At 47.6% G+C, this 21,558-nt stretch overlaps 1 protein-coding gene and 1 long non-coding RNA gene across 4 annotated transcripts in view; both read right to left on the bottom strand.

The window, feature by feature from the left end:
* The window catches only part of kaznb (kazrin, periplakin interacting protein b), a 114,323-nt gene extending 104,195 nt beyond the window's left edge, over positions 1–10,128 (bottom strand). For 2 of the 3 annotated variants that reach the window (XM_049022226.1, XM_049022224.1), the window contains exon 1: positions 9,978–10,128. In XM_049022226.1, coding sequence (XP_048878183.1) covers positions 9,978–10,053 — 76 coding nt within the window. In that variant the 5' untranslated portion in view covers positions 10,054–10,128. The remainder of the gene's footprint in view (positions 1–9,977) is intronic. The other variant, XM_049022223.1, reaches the window with a different exon arrangement.
* Positions 10,129–11,239: 1,111 nt separating this feature from the next.
* On the bottom strand, positions 11,240–21,538 carry LOC125747853 (uncharacterized). Its single transcript, XR_007399384.1, has 3 exons — positions 21,056–21,538; positions 11,823–11,928; positions 11,240–11,488 (listed from the first exon to the last, which is right to left on the bottom strand). It is a non-coding gene; the product is annotated as an uncharacterized LOC125747853 (long non-coding RNA).
* Positions 21,539–21,558: the final 20 nt, after the last annotated feature.

Raw genomic sequence — 21,558 nt, 5'->3', positions numbered from 1 at the left:
AACCATAGGTAACCAAATAAAATACAAGCTTACTGGCATTTTCAGTTTTTCTATCGCATTCATAGATTTTGATAAAATTTAGGTTGTCTTTGTGGGTTTTAGTGCCGCAGCAGTATGACGTCGGGTCTGCTGAGCGCCCTGCTGAGGCAGCCCTTCTCGGCCCCTGCCCGCTTCGGATCCTGGCCTCCGTTCGTCTTACGGTCACTCTTACTCTGACCGGCTTGCCAAGACAGCATCGGGCTATTAACAGCTCTTTATGGGACAGAGAGTCCAGACGCCACCTGCTCCAATTACATTACAGGATGAAGTGGACGACAAGTAATAGGCAGGAGCTGGTGTGCCGGACGGCAAGATGCTGACGGCACCTTCCGGCCCCTCGCCAACACGCTGCAAGCTAACAGGCTCAGCGCGCTTCCTCCAGCGCTCTCTGCGTAAGAAGCTGCGTTTGTGTAAAGACATCACTCTCTCTATTCTGATATCACCATCTCATATCCACAAGTACACAATTTGCAACGCTCTTTTCATAAAGAATTTAATTGCAATCTGGTATGCAAAATGGTCTGTGAAGGCAAAGTGGATTAGTTTATTTTTTCATGATGGAAAGCCGCGGTGGGGGGGGGGGGCGGGGGGCTTTGGAACCCACAGTGGGATTAGTGTGTGCTGTCAGTCACAGACTGGCTTATTTTCTGATTGGTTACTTTATTGGTCCACATTGGGTTAATCTGGACAGTGACTGACAGTACACACTAATCCCACTTTTAAAACTTCAGAATAATTCTTATCCTTTACTGAGCAGGATTTCTGTATAACTAATGGTTCCTTTAAAGGCCAGGCACTTTAAAGCACATTGAAGTTTGACAGGAACAGCAAAATCACTTTCGTCATTTGAACATTATGAGAAAAAAAATTGCATTTAATCTCTGGGCTGACACATAGTGCAGACGCTTCTGTGTAGCACAACCTGAATCTCTTTCGCGTTTCCGTGCCTGACATCCTCTGTCTGGAATATGAAAGATCCGGTCCATGTCCAGCTGCGTTTCCATAACCATAATCCTTGCATCCTTTCTTAAATAACCAAATGACACTTGCATTTTTACTCGTGCCTGAGAAGAACTACCAATCACAGCTGGAGTATGATGGAGTATGATGGAGTAAGATGCTCACCCAACATTTTAAGCAAAATTTCCAGTAGACCAGAGAAGGTTACTCAGACTAGCTACATCAAGTCCAACGGTTTCCCCAAAAAGACTATAAGCACAAACCCAGGTTTTCCTTAACAGACACGCCACCTACTGAGCCCATATAGCTACAGCGAAGACAGAAAGGAGCCAAACTGCGACACACCAAGCTGAACACATCAAGTTGTCTCCTTGGACATGACAGCTGTCAAGAAGGCAGCCCAGTGAAAACGATAAGGCCATGTCATTGGCTCCAGGTACTTCTGAGATAAGCCACAGTAAGCTCCGCCTGATATCCAAAGCAAATCCAACATCTTAATTTAAACCTTTTTAAAAACATTTAAGTATTTTTTTTATCATAGCAAACAATGAAATGTAATCTTTGATACCTGCCTATGGATTTATTTCACTCGCGCTTACTGTCGCTTCTCAGTTGTGAAAACAGAGGCAATGCATAGGACAGGAGCCATTGTGAAATACACTTTGATTTCATGACACAACAGTGCCACCTTGTGGTACACATACAGAGTAAAGGAAAGGTCTTATCGAGATGCGGTGGATGTTAGTTACACTGATATAGCAGGAGCAGCGCTATGTATCACATGGACGAGGGGGAAAAAAAGCCCAGTCAAACTAATGACTATAGACTAATGAGGCTGAACCAAATTCTCATCCTGGAAAAAAGGTTAATCCAATAACTCTCATTAAGGTAAACACAATGGTAATACCTGGGTGCTTATTGATCTGCCTGTAATTAAAACCACTTTAGAATCTGGACCCATTTTGGATTCTGTCCACCCAATTATAATAACTTCAGTCACCCAACAAAACATCACTAATAAAGTTCGTGAGTCTTGGAATACAGCCTCAGTTTCATTACTCCGTTTTAACAGACTATAGAGGTGGAGTCTATGGAGAATAAAGAATTATTTTATGTTCTGCCATGCAGGGACCGTAGATCAACTGATAAGATGCCATTTTTAAGATGGAGTCATTGCAGCCACTGCATTAAGGCCACACCCTCTCAGGTCTCAGGTGAGCAGTGACCATGAGCCAATGGATGTCAGTTAAAGACAGCCTGATTACAAAGAACCAGTCACATTCAACATGCTGATGAAATAGACCAATGACCTGTAGAGGAAAAAAGAAGAGGGAAAGGAAATTAATGAAACCAGAGGACGCAATTCACAGCAAACCTCTTGAGAAATTGGGAGCACAAGCAGAATGAGCAGAAAAACTAAACTGGAAATGTTCGCATCCAACCGCCTGTCACACTGGAAGGAAAATTAATCAGGTTTTACAAAACTTCTGTGGAGTTCGGAGAAACCAGCCAGTCCGATGGCTGAGACCTGCGTCTCTTTGAACGTAGGTCTTTCGCAAATGAATGATGTAAATGCGTGTAATTCTTAGGTTTTTCTTAGTGATTTTTTTTTCCATGAAAAAAAAAAATCAGTGTGGCTCCACAGACAGGTGCTGAGGCTCTGTGTAGAATACTGATGAAATTTGAATGGCAGAAACAGCCTTGCAGGCAGAGAGAAACCCAAATGGTATGTTGTGCTTTAGCTCCCCCTGCAGTGAGTGGATGGTACTGTGATTTAGTGATCAAAGCCCAGTGGGGGAGCATTTTGCCTATAATGATCACCTATATTGTGGCACAATTCCTGTTGACCTTACTTACTTTAAGAATAGTTCAATTCAGTTTTATCTGTATAGCACATTTTCACAACATTACATTCTGTCCAAGCACTTTACATTATCCCTGCCCAAAGCCCCCTGTGAGCAAGACAGAGGCGACAGTGGCAAGTAAAAACTCCCTAGGAGGAAGAAACCTTGGGAGGAACCAGACTCAAAGGGGGAGCCCATCCTCCAGGGGCCAGCAGAGGCAGTCAAATGAGCATTTATGCAGTCCAAATGATTAAGATTTGAGTCTCAATGTGGAGTTCTGCACAAACAAAACAGTATAGTATATGCCCATCTGCCTTCAGTAAACTCTCAGAAAGCCTTGGCTACAGAAATCCCAGCACACAGCATGAGGCAAGGTACACTCTGTACTGGACACCAGTAAACAGGCAGGACAGACATACACACACACACACAATAAGAGTGGCTTTAGAGTAACATTTATTTATCATTCAGCAATGCCATGTGTAGAAAGGGTATGTGATGTCTGTTGATTTCCCTCTTCCTGATTCAGTCTTTCTTGGCGCATGTTACCGTCTTCCTACATTGTGAAGACAAAGAACTGAAGCTAAACACACAATTATACTGCGGAACGTTTTTTATTAATATATCAAACTTGTGGACAGGGACGGATTACGGACCGGGCCAGTGGGGCCGCTGCCCAGGGGCCCTTGGGGTGCAGGGGGCCCGTGGGGCCCCTAGCCCAAAACAATTTGCAACGCTTATCAACAATGTATTTTCGTTTGTCTATTTTAGAGGGCCTACAGTCTTTGATCCTCTGCCTACAAGGGCCCCTGACCCTATAGGGAGGGTGTTTGGCTGCCAAGGGCCCTTGAATTGTGGTGGTGCTGGTGGTGGTGGGGGGGGGCCCTCGCGAACATTTTGCCCAGGGGCCCACACAACCCATAATCCGTCCCTGTTTGTGGATTTGAGAAAATTTCAATGACAGAAAACATGGGATATTTTACTACTGCCTACTTGTATAGACACTGTCATGTGTAAGGAGTGATAGCTGACACTGATGTTAAGCTGACAGTGTAAAGCTGTGCTCTGGAATGTCGGCTGACGGCCGTGGATGGATATGAAACAGGAGACAAACACCATGGACGATAAACAGCATGGCACTATGTCAAATGTTATTACGTGAGATGTCCCCCTCACGCACTGCATGTACGCACCGCAACAAGAGTACTCCCCCTCGCTGATTCCCCCTACTAAAAAGCATTAACGTGCTTCTTGTCCCAAAATGTAGTTGGGGGGGAGGGGTGTGCATGCAGCTAGAGGATCGGAAGGCATGATGACATTACAGCAGACACACAGACACACAGGATCAGCATCATTTCCTTTATAGCAACCAGGATGGTCGGCATCAGTGCCTCATGCCAAACAGAATCATCTCCATAGCCAGATAGAGATGTACTGTCACTGTGATCCACCCGTCTCAGCTCACCCAACCAAATTTAGAGGTGAACCTTTTCAGCAGAATCCTGCCATCTCTGTCCCCAGTGGCCCGGACACGCGGTTCCTGACATCGGCGACAGATTCCCCCGGCAGAGATGAGTCTGCAGGATGTGGGAAGAACTCGGTGGTAGGTGAAGTATGAAGGGCTTGCAAATCATGTGGGCCAGGGGCTGGATGCAGGATCCCACAGGAAATCAGCCTGCGAGAGTGCAGGCCGCACTTTCCGCCACATCAGGGTTTTTCAGTGCCAAAGGAAATGGAGGGTTACAAATCCAGCTTGATAGGGCCACATCCACCCCCCCCCCCCCCCCCCCGACAGGGCTTGTCAAGTGATCATCTTGAATAAAAATATTGAACTTATATGTACATATTTGATACGTACAAATGTTTGGCAGTTGGGGTTACACACCAAAATAATATTTAGTGCTTGAGTTCAGTCTGGAATATTCCTCGTATCGAAATTTGCCTTTTCCTCAGAAAAGACCTGATTACTGATTGATTACTAGCTTGGCTGACTGCCTCAGCTAAATCATTCGAAGCGGGAGCCCAGCTCACAGATGGCTTCAATATTACATAAAATCGCCAATGAAATGATCACTAAGGGCGTAACGGGTCGGCGCTCACCCCGAGCTCCCTCTTTCCCCAAGGCCATTAAATCCCATCAGTAGAATGGTAACTCTATGGCTTCCATTGGACAAAAGCGGCAAAATCAGAAATCAGACCATCTGCAGCAATGTAATAACCTTTGGGCAGGTGCATAACGACACTGGAGACCTGGATAACCGCCTGGAGGGGGGTAATCCCGTTAGAGCAGGGCTAGGAGTCCTTTATTTTCACCACCCCCAATGCCAAACATCTGTTTCTCCCGGGGACAGCAGCCTCGCACTGTGTAATCCCTCTGGCTACCCAGGCTGGGGCCCTATTACAGAGCGATGCTCACGCTAACACCTGGCAGGGCGAATCTGAGCTGATCCGCTACGGCCTTCAGCCCTGGCATGGACTCGGCTTGCTCGTCTTTGGCGACGTGCTCCCCGATGCTCTCACGTGCGCAAGCAAAGCGTTTACGTACCACACAGGGCGCATTAAGTATTTACTGTGTGTTTGCCTAGTGTTCATTTGGGGCGAATGGATACGAGACACATAAATCCAGAGATGAGGTGGGGAAAGAGCTTACGTTAAGGAAATCGGCGTCTTTCTGGTTCAAAAACCAGGAGACGGTGTTTTTCAGACTTTCTCGCTGATCTCTGTGTAACTGCTGGGAACAAGTAAACGGTCGTGTTCCTGGAAGAGAGGTACGGTTATCTGCTGGGAACAATCCCACGTGTGGTTCTCCCCAGTGCCTTGCTTGCAAATACACACACAGCACCAGAATTCTGTACACACTTCCTGCCAATTAGGAGTAGAACTACCGACTTCCTGTCTGTGAAGACCCAAGTCTAAACACAAACATGAGCCCCCAGGAGAGTCAATCATGCCGCTTTTGCTACGCCCTCATACGCCCACCACTATCTAGTCCATTGCATCTTCTTCATGGTCATTTTTGCCTCCCCACACCACAAGACACCCAAAGAGAGTTAAGGCATTGGTCCCGCCCCCACCGTTCCCGTCCGCGACAATCAATGTTTGATCAAGAACCAGAATTTTACTCAACTGAATAAAAAAAGATTCAAAGAACCTTAAGCTAGCTACCAATTAGCCACAGCTGGTTCTGCAGTCTTAGGTCCTCCTAACTATATTGCAAATGGCCAAGTGTTTAAAAAAAAAATCATGTGTCATGAATTGAAAGAATTTATATAAACGTTTACAATTTTTCACCGTGACACTTTTACGGTAAGTTTTCAGCAGCTGCTTATCCACTCAAGGTCACAAAAGTCAGAGCGGGCGTGCGTGAGCGCACACACACACACACACACACACACACAGTCACACCCGATGGACAATTTAGAACTTCTGATTCTCTGAGATGCCAGAGGAATCCCTGAGCACCCAGAAGACACCCATACAAGAACAAGGAGGATGCATAAGCTCTCAGATGCAAAACACTCGAACCCGGAGCCAGGCGGCACAAGACCCAGCAAGTCACCCAAGTGGAAAATTATTAAGTCATTAAAGTCACTTTGGATAAAGGCACCAAGTAGGTGTGTGAGTTTAATCAGAGTCATCTTGGCGCCTTCCTCCATCCTGAGCAACGGCCCCAAAGATAAGAGTGTCAAATTACATACATCTCAGACAACTGGCCAAGGCGGCGTTAATGAGACGTGAGGAAGACTGCTAACGGGAAACTGGAATCAGTGTTCGGGCCTCGTGCTGCATGGCCAGATGGGTGTGAAGCCACTGTTATGAGCGGTCAACTGCAGATGATAAGATGAAGGTTGGGGTGGCGCGATCAGGGCAATGGAGGCCACAGAGGTGTTTGTCAAGTCACTTAGGGTGACTACAGACTTATCCTACTCTATCCTTCATACAGATGCCTTCTAGTCAAGGTCAACGGTCAGTGCAAGAACACCAACCTTCATTCATTTTTGCAAGGATAATTTAGGTAGTGAAGCTCCCTGGGACTCGAGACGTAAGGTTATGAGGTCACGGCCCCGATCACTTTGCCACCTGCTACCCCTTCATGTGCCAACCCAGCAAATGCCGGGTCATTACAGAGCCAGAGAAGCCTGAGAATCCCGCTGCCCTGGGACTGGAAACCAAAAGAGCATATATCGGGGAAAAAAAACAGGTATATTTTTGAGTTTTTAAAAGAAAAACCTGTGTGAGACCCAACATGAAAGGGCAAAAAACATACATCACACTTTTCACTGAGAATAAATGTCATTAAACCTCATTTTATACTCTGATATCACCTGCAGTAACACCAGCAGTAACCCAACACACGCCCCGCAAATGCCCTCACACGTAACGCAGTCTGCACGCAAGCGATCCTCACATTCCGTCACTCTCCAATCACCCGTCCTACAGTGAGGCCTCTCTTTGTATGTGTCTTGCCACCCTACTAAAAGCCAGGGTACACATGTAGGCATGAATAAAACATGCCCTCATTAACGAAGACTCCGTTTTAACCTCCATGGCTGTCTCGGTGCCCTGGGGACAGCCTTCCTGACAGAAAGCTACCGTTTTTCAGATAGACTTCTGTTCAAAAACAGTACTACAAATCACCACTGACAATCTTGGGCTTTCCTCTCTTCCTGCTCCATTGTGAGGTCACATGTAAAACTCACTCTCTTTTTCTGCAGTCATAAACGCATCTCACGTCAGTGTGTAGAAGCAAATGCCGAGGGTTTATTTCCACCCAAGTGGAAATAATTTGCTGTGGAAATGCAAAAGAGCCTCCAAATGTAATGTGTCATACCAGCCCCACTAAGGGGGGGGGGGTGCGTGGCCCGCAGGACAACTCCGCAAACTCACTGCGAACTCACAACATAAGATCAAAACCCATGGAAGGGGCTCAAGGACACAGTTACAATGTGCAGGATTTTTGGCAGGAAAGGACTAAAGGCAGCCGATGGTAATAAACTGCCCTGATGCACAGGTTATAAGTGACAGGCTACTGGCTCGTCGCACTTCCGTTCTGAAGCTGGCCACGTCGAGCCTCCGAAGCAGCACAGAACAGGCCTGCGACTGAGCTATTCTGAGAACTCCAATGGCCTGTCAGCACCAAGGTTTATCTGACCAGCGAACTTAGGTAAGTCACCCTGAGAAGCTTTGTCATCTTTGAGCAGAACATTGGGACTGCAGCAGGAGAAATATGTCCTACAGGAAATGTAGGCTTCTCCTGTGGAATCTACACCAAAGAATAAACGTTTCTCAGGATAAAAGGGACTGTGGGACACGGTGATCGGTTTAAAACCAAAATCGTTCCATTATTATCATTGTTGTCTCCCGGCAAGTCATTGAGCCAGATGTAGTAACGAGTTTTTATCTCGTCAGTGTACGGACCTCCCTCTGAGCCGGGGGAGGTACATGTTAGAAAGGGCTGGATGTTTATTGCCGGCCTCGCTCAGGCAGCCGGGGGGGTTAAATAAAACATGAATTAAATGAACGAGGCACAGTGAAAGCAAGCAAAGTCAAAAATAGCTCAGCATCCTTCTAACAATTTACAGGAGACAACCTCTCCGTTTGAGAGGGAAAAAAGCACTACGTATGAATGTCTGGTGTCTCGAACATGACGTTCTGAAAAGCTTTCAGGCTGAACCTGAATGGACACCAACAGAGACACCCACCCGCTGTATGCTGACCTCTGAATCCCTGATGATGTTTGGGAGGAAGTTTTAAAAACATAAGAGGCCCACGGCAGCTTTAAACATCCGTTCTGGTGCTTTCTGAGAGACGGATCATCTCATCCCCGAATTCAGATGTTTCTCGATGGAGGCTCCTAGCTTCTCAAAGCCAAATCTAGAATTTTAATACTGATCGTGTCGCAGGCGGAAAGCAGCGATGCTTATCCTGCATACCCAACGATGGTACTAATGAGGCTCTGAAATATTCAGACAAAGAGCATTATTTATTTTAAAAAAATCTTTGAGGAGGAATTCTTCCTGTTGCGTTTTTTGCATACTTCACATCTAGAAATGCTTGTCAGGTATCAACACACACACACACAGACACACAGACACACGCACTTCAACATGTACAACAGACAGGCCAACCAATGGCATTCTGGGGAGAGCACAGTAAGCATCGATCTCCTGCAAATTTTGACAAGGTCGCTGGATTGAATAGAATTTCTCCAACTCTCCCCCCCAAACAGTGCTGTATCGTTTATGACGATCGTGGGATACATGGCTAGAGGAGAAGGAATGTAGGGAAGACCTCCAGTCCATAAGTAACATGAAGGTATGACCCAGCGAAACACACCACAAATGCCTTTCAGCTCCTGTCACGTCATGCTATCACATGTAACATCCAACGCTAGTCAGCAGAAACGCTGACCGCTGGGTAAAAGTTCTTGTTTGGGCTCCTGCTAAGAGGACCTCATCATGGTGATGGTTACAGTGTTACAGTCTGCAAACACGGTGTGCCTTCTTCAGAAGGCATTTCTTACACAAACGTTAGCAGGTGCTAGTCGGTCATATCCGAGCTCAACTTACACTGTGTTACATGGCATTGCAACATCGATTTACTTCAAAGTCGTTATTCAAAGGCAAGGTCATCAAACATGAAACCGCAAAAAATGGACGCTAGGATGTACTGTCTGCCAGACCGGTCCAGCTAAATTTATCCACTCCGACTTTGGATAAATCAGCCCCATAAACGGCAAGGCTGAACCCTGAGGCCAAAATCCGCACAGCGCCTCCACGTGCGGGTCGAGGATGGCCGGCGAGAAGATTAAGCATCGATGAGGTAATGAGTCCTGGCACAAAAGCTCTTGTTCAGATAGATAATCTTATTTCACGGGCCTGAAGGACACAGCGGTACCACGGCGACCCGATCAGAACATCCAGCCCCTCCCGCTCGCTTTGGACTCACAACTCAAGCCCCTGCCTGCCGGAACCTTTGTTCTTCAAACCCGGAGCTGAAGGGAATCCCAGCATTCCAGCCCTGGCAGACCATCCTCAAGCCAGGGGGATGAGAACGACCTCCCAGGTTCATTCCTGATAAGTCTAGGCAGGGTGTCACTTTCGGGGGGTAAAAAAAAGGGCGAGAGATACTCACTGGCCTGCATGAGCTGTCCCTGGCGGCCAAACACCTGCGAGAAGGAGGCGGGGCTGCAGGTGAGCGTGTCGTCCATAGCCGGCCCCCTACAAAAACGCAGTGTCCCGGTGAGAAGGTGGCAGAGCTCGGTATGTGGCTGGCTCCAGCGGGTCCCCTCCTCTCCGTCGGTGCTCAGGACCCCCCCGTTTTGCTCCCAACCCTCCCTGGAATGACGGAACCCCTCCCCCGCCTTGGACACTCCGGAGTCGGCCCCTCTGTGCCCAAGCTGTCGTGCCTCTCGACGCCCCAGCACCTCCCTGTGGAAGACTCAGCACAGCCGAGTCTCTGGTCTTCTCTAACAAGGGGGGGGGGGGCAGATGTTCCACTGTTGAGTAACAGCACACCTTCTCTTCCTCCTCCTCCTCCCTTCTCCTGGGGTCCCAGGCGTGAGGAAGCACACTGTTGTTTTCAGCGAGGTCCTCTTATCTCCTGAGTGCAGCACTACCCCACGCTGCTCTCCTCTTCGTCCCACTCCCCTTCTCTCCGTCTCACGCTCGTTCCCCCTCTCTCTCTCTCCTCCTGAATCCTCTGTTCCTCCCCCTTTCGTTTTTCCTACTCCCTCCTCTCACTGTTTGCATTTCAGTTGGAGATGTCCTCTGCCTGCCTCCCTAGCTGGAGAGATCATCTCCCTGTCTCTCCCTCCGTCTCTCTCCCTCTCGCTCACAAGCTGTGGTTCCGTGGTAGATGCACCCCCCCTCCCCAACTTACCCACCCACTCACTCACTCTATGCTGTGTGCCTCCCCCTGACTCCCCACAAACACCCAGGACTGCCGTTGGAGCTGGATCAGAAACTGCAATAGATTTAAAGCTCCCAGATAAAGACCTTCCTGAATCCCAGCCGGGGGGCGGGGCCAGGGATTGCAGTGTTATTAAAGCATTAATTTTGCTATGCATGCAGTAGGAAAGGCTCGGCCAAGACAAACTTCCAGCTTGTTAATTATTTCCCCCTGCCATTATAAAACACTTTCAGTGTATTAAGCGGGGATTTCCCAAATTACAGCACTCATAATGTAAAGACACACTGTGTAGTGTTATATTCATAGCAGGAAGACAAAACCTGGAGAATCTGTGGCCACACAGCGTAAAGGAAGCAAACTGGGAACAGCGGGAAAACACCTGAAGACTTTTGATTACTGTTGATTTCAGAAGAAATATTTATAGTTTTCATTTAGTTGTTTTTTTAATTTCATTTTCATGTTAATTTCTTTACAAAAATGTTTCCGCGTTTTCATTTTCGTAACCGATAAAAGTCCTGCAAACAGCCCAGGGACCTTGTCACCACATTAACGTGCCTCTGTGCACGGGGAACCAGGCGACTGTACAGCAGAATTCCTTTCAGATGATCCAGAATTGGGCCAATACTGATCATCAAGCATGAAACTGCAGCCCCTATGACTGCTGGCCTGTCAGGAAGGTCAAATCTTCCCCGGGGAAGGGGATTCCGGAGGTGTGTCATGGAAGGTGACCCCGCCTGTGAAAGAGAGACAGCAACAACCTGACATTTTCCGCAGTGAAACAGTCATTGTAGACTGGTCAACTTAAAAAAAAAAAAAACTCCCACTTATGACCAAAATGTCTCTGCATTGCTGAATGAAACAACATGGAAGGGACCGGAACAGGGACGACTATTAAGTAATTTACTCATTAGTAGGTTTGTGTGGTGACTGCTGTCCATGTTGCACTGTTCTCTCGTTTGTTCTACGTCACTGCAAGCATCACACCGAAACAAATTCCATGTTATTGTGACCTTACATGGCCAAAGAGCCTCTCCATTCACATCCTCACCATCTGTGCCATTAAAATACCTAGTTTTTCCACACCTGCCGGTGTGGCAGGGTTTAAATACAACAGCACAGGATGGCAGGGGAATTCCGGGGCAGCCGGAGGCGATTTCCGATGTCCTCGCTCTTCCTAAAGCGGAGAAATGAGAGAACAGTGAGGGAGGCAAAGAAGGAAATGGTAAAGTATCTGGGGGGAGCTATGGCAAGGTTCGGTGAATGTCATAATAACAGCCAACAGCGTTTCAGTTAGTAATGTGATGAGTGACATCCCCTGAACTTTCGAGTTGGTTGCTGGGGCGTGGCTCGAAGACCGTGCGGTTGGTCGCTGGGGCGTGGCTCGAAGGCCGTGCGGTTGGTCGCTGGGGGCGTGGCTCGAAGGCCGTGCGGTTGGTCGCTGGGGCGTGGCTCGAAGGCCGTGCGGTTGGTCGCTGGGGCGTGGCTCGAAGGCCGTGCGGTTGGTCGCTGGGGCGTGGCTCGAAGGCCGTGCGGTTGGTCGCTGGGGCGTGGCTCGAAGGCCGTGCGGTTGGTCGCTGGGGCGTGGCTCGAAGGCCGTGCGGTTGGTCGCTGGGGCGTGGCTCGAAGGCCGTTGCGGTTGGTCCCCTGGGGCGTGGCTCGAAGGCCGTGCGGTTGGTCGCTGGGGCGTGGCTCGAAGGCCGTGCGGTTGGTCGCTGGGGCGTGGCTCGAAGGCCGCGCGGTTGGTCGCTGGGGCGTGGCTCGAAGGCCGTGCGGTTGGTCGCTGGGGCGTGGCTCGAAGACCGTGCGGTTGGTCGCTGGGGCGTGGCTCGAAGGCCGTGCGGTTGGTCGCTGGGGCGTGGCTCGAAGGCCGTGCGGTTGGTCGCTGGGGCGTGGCTCGAAGGCCGTGCGGTTGGTCGCTGGGGCGTGGCTCGAAGGCCGTGCGGTTGGTCGCTGGGGCGTGGCTCAAAGGCCGTGCGGTTGGTCGCTGGGGCGTGGCTCGAAGGCCGTGCGGTTGGTCGCTGGGGCGTGGCTCGAAGGCCGTGCGGTTGGTCGCTGGGGCGTGGCTCGAAGGCCGTGCGGTTGGTCGCTGGGGCGTGGCTCGAAGGCCCGTGCGGTTGGTCGCTGGGGCGTGGCTCGAAGGCCGTGCGGTTGGTCCTGGGGCGTGGCTCGAAGGCCGTGCGGTTGGTCGCTGGGGCGTGGCTCGAAGGCCGTGCGGTTGGTCGCTGGGGCGTGGCTCGAAGGCCGTGCGGTTGGTCGCTGGGGCGTGGCTCGAAGACCGCGCGGTTGGTCGCTGGGGCGTGGCTCGAAGGCCGCGCGGTTGGTCGCTGGGGCGTGGCTCGAAGGCCGTGCGGTTGGTCGCTGGGGCGTGGCTCGAAGGCCGCGCGGTTGGTCCCCTGGGGCGTGGCTCGAAGGCCGTGCGGTTGGTCGCTGGGGCGTGGCTCGAAGGCCGTGCGGTTCGTCGCGGGGGCGTGGCTCGAAGACCGTGCGGTTGGTCGCTGGGCGCGGCTCGAAGGCCGTGCGGTTCGTCGCGGGGGCGTGGTTCGAAGACCGCGCAGTTGGTCCCTGGGGCGTGGCTTGAAGGCCGTGTGGTTGGCAGCCGTCCAAAAAATATCCTGAGACCCCAACAGGTGCCCGCTACCCCGGGGTGCTGCCACAAGGCCCCGGCCACCTGTTCGCCGGCTGGAGTCACAGATCCCCCAGGAGCCCCCCATCACATTGGGTAAGGTATTCCTCTGCCATCTTTCCTATCCGTAAATGTCAGCAACATCAAAACTACAACCCCATTGTAGAGACACGCAGCAAAACAGTTTTTATCACTTGACAGCCAAAATCCAGCAACAAAATATATATGCAGTTTTCCTCTATTCACTGTGGAGAGAATGTCACGTGTAATAAGAAAAAAACACATCAGCAACTGACAGATGAAAATATGCATGAGGAGAAGAGTCTGAAGATGTTCCTCACACAAAGACGAGTCATTTTCTTTAGATGCACTGGAAACCGGCTGACGATTAACTCAGAAGGGACATTAAGGGACTGATGCTCTTTTGTGAAGGTATCTGCCTTCAGAGGACACATAAAGAATACTGAGACTGACTGGATGAGCTGTCTAACCTAAGACTCCAGCTCTTAATCCCAGTTATTCAAAGAGAAGCCAGCTAAGAGCAGGCACACAGGCGTCCGCAAACAGTGAAAGGCTCAGGCAGTCTTTACACTCATGACAGATCTATCTACCCTCTCTCAGCTGCATTAACACATCCGTAACTGACCTGAAGCAAGTTCCTTTCTTAATTATAATTATAGCTGAAAAGGAGATGAAAGCAAACGAGCCAGGGCTTTCAGGTACAGCTTCTACACATTTCACACACACACAGGTTCGTAATTATATCTTTGTGGGGACCATTCATTTCTATGGGGAAACTCTAATCTCAGCATGACGACCTTAACCCCTACCCAGCCCTAACCTTAACCATAAGTAACCAAACAAAATGCAAGTCTTTTGGCATTTTTAGTTTTTTGACTGTGGGACATTTGGTCCCCACAATGAAATGTACATCTATCCCCCCCACACACACACACACACACACACTCCTGTCACTTGTGCCACACGAAGAGCGCTGCATCGACCGCATAAAAGCCATGTCAGTCCTTTGCTGCTCCCCTCCATCCAGTCTTCTCTGCCTTTATCATCTCTCTTGCTCTCAGAGGTTCAGCTCCAGTTCATTGCCCCCCCCCCCCCCCCCCCCCCCAAGTAATCCCTCCAGCTTCACTTCAAAGGCCATCATCACTGCCATGAAATTCACAAAGACGACACGACCAGCCGCCGCAGTCACATGTAAACAGGACTAACGCCGTTATGCCGGCTGGAGCGTCAGCAAACACAGACAGGAAAAGCAAACCTTTACTTTACTCTCAGTTGAAGCTTATTTTAATGTTATTAATGTCTCCCATGTTATTAATGTCTCCAAGGCCGCTTTCACACTCAGAAAAAAAAAAATCAAAAAATGTGAAAAATTTTATTAAAATTAAAAAGATTTCTTAGCAATTTTAACAGATTAAGTTGTGCAACAAGAAATCAGAAATCTGAACATCTGTTTTTCCAGGTGCTATGATTTTTGCTGAGGATATTTTCTTCAAAAACAATTTCCTTCTTCTCTCGGTCGCTTCCACCTGCTCAGTATTGCCTGATCCTTGGTCTTTATCAGGTTAAAGCGTGACCCACCCCCTACCGACCCTGAGATGTACCCTAATTACAATCTACAATCAAGCTCATTAAAAGACAATGGTAAGACAGACAGTCGGGGACAGCGCGGATCACATCACAGTGTCTCCAGCAGCGAAAGAAGGTCCTGTAAATGACATGTTATGCTTGTCCGCCGCTCAGAAATGTAAAGTGGGGAAGATCAAAAGGCAAGGCAGTGTAGCCGGACAGAGGGAGTGTCTGCCAGCAGAAGTGGGAATCAGAGCAGCCCGAAATGAAAACATGGGGGGGGGAGGGGGGGGGTGCAGAAACACATGCAAATAGACAGCCGTGCCATCTTCAGAGACGACAGCAGCTGTCACGCCGGGGACTGCCACAGCGCTCAGCGGGATCCACGGGGGCTGCTGGGGATGAGAGCGGGGACCATTGGGAAAGACACTGAGGAAAGGATGAAAGAAAAGGATGGGGGGGCAGCAGACCTCACCCATTGACTCGCCCCCCCCCCCAATGGAGAAATTAAAATAGCCTGAAAACATGTCATGATGCTGTGGGATACTGCTGCTAGTCAACAGGAAACACGTCAACAACAACTACATGACATAACAAAACATGACACCCTCTTAAGAGCATCACACCAAGCGCAGACAAGTTACATCCCGAGAAAATTTCACATGCCTTGTTCCAGTTAACATGGTAAGTCTGAAGCTTGCACCACTCCCTGAAAGGTCTGGTTCTGGAAGGACTGGGTCATCTGCAGGAACCAGAGCCAAGCAGCACACGGTCAATGGAAGAGTGGGGGGGGGGGGGGGGGCGGCTCTACTGGCTGAAATCATAGCCGCAGCCAGGGGCCAAAAACTGTATGCAACCATAATCACGCCGCCTCCGCTGTGTTGCAATAATCAACCCCCTCTCCCCCCCCGTCCACAGCATTTAGTGACTCAGGGTCCAGTTTATTACTTGGAAGCAGAAGCTATGAATACTTGTGAATTTCCATGCTACATGAATAGTGTCACAAGTTCCCCTTCAAGGGTGTCTATTTTGCAAACGGGGGCAAATGAAAAGGCAGAAATGTGTTCTGGCAGAAACAGGGATGGGGAAGAGGTGCCTGGCCGTGCTGTGCGACACGGTGTAAAAACATCTCCGCTGACAGAGAGCGGTAATAAAGGCACAGACAGGAAGATCGATGCCTGGCACAAGATGTGCACACAGCCAGGGCACTTGGGCCCACTGAGGGTGCAGTGTCAGTGATGTGCAACTGAGCGTGCAAGGAAAAAAAAAAAGTTGAAATCATCCATCCATCCATCTTTGGCCTACTAATCCTGGCCAAGGCTGCAAGGGAGCCTGCAGTCTACTAATGAAAAGAGGAGAAGGGTCTTCAAAGTGCAAGATGACATGTGCCTGTCGGATTTCCCACATTTCTAAAAAAAATGGAAATTTGCAACAAAAAGACGGGGGTCAATTTCACTTCCTGTGAAGTCTATATACAACAGCAGAGCTAGTTTTACTTTCTTCTCACAGGCAAGAGCATCTCTGATGGTCACAGAATGATTTCCACGTGGTCTCTCTTTGACGACAGAACCACTGCAGAACATCGACACAAATCACCTCCCCGCCCATCTAAGGGCATTTAGTGTCCGATCAACCACTCATAATTATGACAAATCATGCACCACATCCCACAACTTATGCTTGCCTCCTGTAAAAGGCTGGCTAAATTGGAAATGTGTGAAAAAAGCAATAATCATAGGAGAACCTCTTCAAAATGTCACCACGGCCCTCTACACTTATATCCGGTAAAACACGTAACAGACCTGAAGTTTCTCCTGAATAGTTTTACTGAGGTAATGAATCTCTTATCATTGGCATGAGTAAGTAAGTATGTAAGTAGTGAAAAATTCTGAATGAAAGCAATATTACACAAGGTGTGTTGCCAGGTGCCTATAACAACCATGTCAGTTGCCTGCATGTGTTCATAAGCGTCTGTACTGCAGCCCTTATTTATAGGCCTGCAGGTCTGTAGGCCTTTCTTAAACCTTCCATTTTATCCTTTCAGCAGCTGTCTGTCTACATACAGCCCAACACTGCCTATGTCAGATGTCGCTCTGTGTTTGAACATCGCGGCAGTAGGGGAACTGCATTTCTCTCCTCTGGTCACTGCAGAGTCCCTGGTCCAGCGCCTCTGGATTTACCTTTGATTTACCAGCATTTTCTCTTGCTCGAACTACAGAATCATGTAACTTGACAGATGCATTATTAATTAGGTCTTATCTGTCGTATCTTTAGCAGTTGGTTTAAATAAGTGACGAATTCTCAGCAGGCAGGCTGTGCTTCTTATGTTCCCAACATTACCACGTTTTTTGCATTCTACAGGTTTTTACCACTTTTCCACTTATTTCATAGATTTTCAATTTTCAAATTGAAATATTTTCAAACACAAACTTAATTCGTTGCAAAAGGCCTGTCGAGTTGTGATTTGGTCGAGTTCCAAGTCGAATTTCCGCATAAGAAATAATGTAAATGAATTTAATCCATTCAAGACCACCAAATGATTGCCTATTTAAACTTATCTACCTCAAGTCTCACTATAGTTTCCTTTTTAAGTTCTACAGTTACTCTCACTACTTTTGTCTTTGGTTTGCTGCCATCACTGCTTGCTTTATTAGGGGCCATGATCACTGCATCACTAAATGCACTGCAGATAAAGCACAAAACATTCACACCGAACACAGGAACACAGCTTTCGCACGTCGTACTTGGTTGAGAGAGGTACTGCGAGACTGACGGCGATTCAAAGGCATCAGCATCCCAGTTGGTCCATTTGCCTTCATTTCAGCCCATCAGCGACGCATCTCAGTCCATACAAGTTTTAGCAGGTCTGGTTTGTTTTATGTGTTCTGAGTTTTCCGTCGGGTTGTGGTTGGATTTTCTCAACCAACCCATTCATGGTTTGAATAGGTAGAGTCGATCGAGTTTCAACCAATACCAATTTTAGCAGGAATGGTCGAGTTCAACATTGTGATTGAGGTACAAGTCAAAAAAAATTCAATAGACCCGTTCGATTTCCAAGTTGGTCAAGTTAAGAAGTGTTTGAGTTCCAAGTCAAATAAAACAAGTTTCCTTTATAACATGAAAAAGTACGTAAGAATGCATGTCTGAAATCTAATTAACTGGTTGTGTGATGATGGCGTAGTCAAATTCTAGGCTGTCCTTTAACTTTAAATGCACTAGTTAACTCTTTCATCCCATGAAACAGAGCAGTATTTAATGTCCCTGATAGAAAGACTGCCCCAAATTTTCTCTGCTGCTATAACTGCTACAGGAGGCTACTTTGATTAATCAAAGATATGACATTATCTTCCTAATAAAGGTACTCAAATGGTGAACATACTGTAAATATATTTGTTAGCAAAGAATATTGAGTGTATTTTTAGTAAATGTTAAGTTAGTATCTTGCAGTATCTCCCTGGTAAGGTGTTCCGGGCATGTCTCACTGGGAGAAGGCCCCGGGGAAGACCCAGGACACGATGGAGGGAGTATGTCTCTCGGCTGGCCTGGGAACACCTCAGGATTCCCCTGGAGGAACTGGATGAAGTGGCCAGGGAGAGGGAAGTCTGGGTTTCCTTGCTGAGACTGCTGCCCCCACGACCCGATTTCGGATAATGGATGGATGGATGGATGGATGGATAGATGGATGGATGGATGGATGGATGGATGGATGGATGGATGGATGGATGGATGGAGTATCTTGCAAATATAGAAAATCTCAGCATGTTCAAAAATTTTTGACTGGTAGTGAATATATGAATATACCACAACGGTTGCTCAAGAACAGCATTTTAATTACAGTAACTCTTAATCAATTTCCTCTGGGATCAATAACATTTCCGGATTCTGATTCTCTGTTGACTTATACTTGCAGTAGTCATCATCAAAAATATTAGAACTTCAAGATAAGCTTTGCACGAATGAAATTGGGACTGAATATCACAGACCTTCCTGCTAGGGCAAATGATGTTAGCAGCCCTTACATAACTCAGAGTTACTCACTCGGACTTAAACTAGGTGGCTTCTGCATCCAAGCAGAAGCATCAATGCAAGACCCTAACCCTCACCAATAAAACCCTAACTTAATAACATGCAAGTTAATTGTACAGCTAAGGATTGCCACCCTGTCCTGGGTTAGTCCCATTCTTGCACCCGTAGCTTCTGGGATTGGCTCCAGACCCCCGAGATTCTACATAGGACAAGCACATAAAGAAAATGGATAGATGGAATATAGATAAGGTCAGAAAAATTCTATTTATGAATGGTTCAGAATAGCTTGTCCATGCATTTATTACCTCTAAATTTCAGTGACACTGCTATCTGACAGCAGAAACGATTCCCTGAAGCATCTTCAATTACTATAAAATGCAGCTGAAATAGTAATACTGTAACTAAATCGCATGATCAGTAAGAGGCTCTGCTGCCCCTGCTGGCCGCCCATCAAATTTACAAGCAGTATAAAGACTCATAATGGGCCCAGCCCTCTATTCCATAAAGCCACTGTCCGCAATCAATTGTTCAGGACTAGCTAACGGGAACACAGGCATGACACCACATTTCTGACAATGCCCAGCACTCCTCTTAAACTCTTTTGGGGTTTCTCCACAAAGCCTTGGTTTAACATGGTTTAATTAGCCTAGATTTCCATGTCCACTTCCCATGAATGTGTAAAGTACAAGGTTAAGAACCTTAAAGATCACGCACCACACAACGGCTGAATTTTGGATGTCAACGGCTCCTTCTCTGTAAACAAAGACAGGCACACAGTAGGTATTCATTCCCAGCCAGGACATAAAGCACTTGGGTTCCCTGGATCAGACAAGCCCTGACAGGCTAGCTAAAACACCAGCCCTTTCCAATCCCCCAGCATAATCGGTATGGAGCAATAGTACTTGATTATCTCAAGAGGTTCCACTTAAGTGCTTAGGTAGGAGAAAAGGCGGAATTGTGAACAATGAGTTGACAGAGATGTTCCAGCATGAAAGTACTGCAAAGTTTGCATAAAGAAGACTGGCAAATGAGGAGCTTCTATGGGATTTGCGGTTTTCGCTACCAAAATATGTGTAACCTGAGGTATGACAGGCTGAACTACAAGCGTCGGGTACGCAAATTTCAGGGGGAGACAGCACAACCCAGCCGTATGAAATGTCTCTGATAAACTTAACGCCTTTAACATCTTTAACGGCTTACAGAATGAATCATTTATTAAACCACGGGTCTCCTCTTAAATCACACTTAAGTAATCATGTGCAGTGATGCCGCCACGTCGCTACTGAAATGCGGGCGATTTTGGGCGTTAAGATGAATGTTTAATAGCCGGATGCAGCGGATTTACACTCGGCAAAGGGCGGCGCTGTAAACGATAAGCGGAGCGGTGTCCACGGGGCTGATCCGCTAATGCGAATCACGCAAAAGTCAGAGAAGCGCACCATTAAGTTGGAGAGAGACCGTCGCTCCAAAGAAACCGCGATTTCCCAAGGCATCATTTGGAAATATAAAAATAAGCTTATCCGGCTCATGATAGAGTGGATTTTTTTCTGCACATTACCCATCTTCATTTAATGTTTAACAGAAACGTAAGAGAATTAAGAGAATAACGTAAGCCTGCATTAATAGCAACAACAATTAAATGTTTGACCATCTTCTTACTGAATGAGAGCCAACCCACGAAACTGGATTCCAAAATTGCCTTTCACGTAGCCCACAAATCCATCAGATAGTCACCAGCAGTTAAATGAGATCTACTGCTCTTGTATATTCATTTCAGTGAAATCCATATGCCTAATATTACGTGGGCCTACAGAAACACGTTTCCGTGTTTTAACGGAACTCATTTTAACTGCGGCTTATTCCTATATAAAAACTACAGCGGGGTCTGAGATGAAACTGGTACAAAGGTGATTGACTATTTTCTGCATGTGCTTTCACATTGGGATATTCTGCAGTTTTTACTTTGATATTGAGAGTATTTGTTAGTGGCAACTAATACATAGTTAAAGTGGAGCAGTAAATAGTGAAGGCAGGATCACCTCTACTTAAATGGATCGACACTTACCCTCTGATTGCTTTTGTAGTGCGTGTCCGGTAGGTTTTTGTGAAGTGGAGAATATGTGGGGGAACAATTCATACCGCTGGTTTTACCTTTTGCAGGTGTGAAATAAAACTATATCTCAACGTCTTGGGATAAAGCAGCCCATCGTTAAGCCCAATTCTTTTTATCCCGTTTCAAAGCGATCTTGCGCCCCCACTCGAACAGTCTTATGTAGCGCCGTCAGTGCGATACATAAAAAGGTAATGGCGTTTGGCACGTGGTTTTGCGCTTTAACAACTCTAGCGGTGGAAGAGTTAAGTGACATTTTGTCAAGAGAAGCAGGAGTGCTACGTATTGATAGCTAATGATAAGACAACTAAAAATATTAGCTTGAATTATTGAGGGCTGATGGTCAGGGGGAAGCAGCACAGAGTCTTGAGGAGGTCAGACACCTCCTGTCAGACTTTCCCAATTCATCTATAATGGTCAAAGTTCTTTGTAGGAATCTGGTGACACTCCAATGAGTT

Source organism: Brienomyrus brachyistius, chromosome 8 (genome assembly GCF_023856365.1).
Source record: "Brienomyrus brachyistius isolate T26 chromosome 8, BBRACH_0.4, whole genome shotgun sequence".
Classification (NCBI taxonomy): domain Eukaryota; kingdom Metazoa; phylum Chordata; class Actinopteri; order Osteoglossiformes; family Mormyridae; genus Brienomyrus; species Brienomyrus brachyistius.
This window is presented reverse-complemented; position numbering and strand designations above follow the sequence as displayed.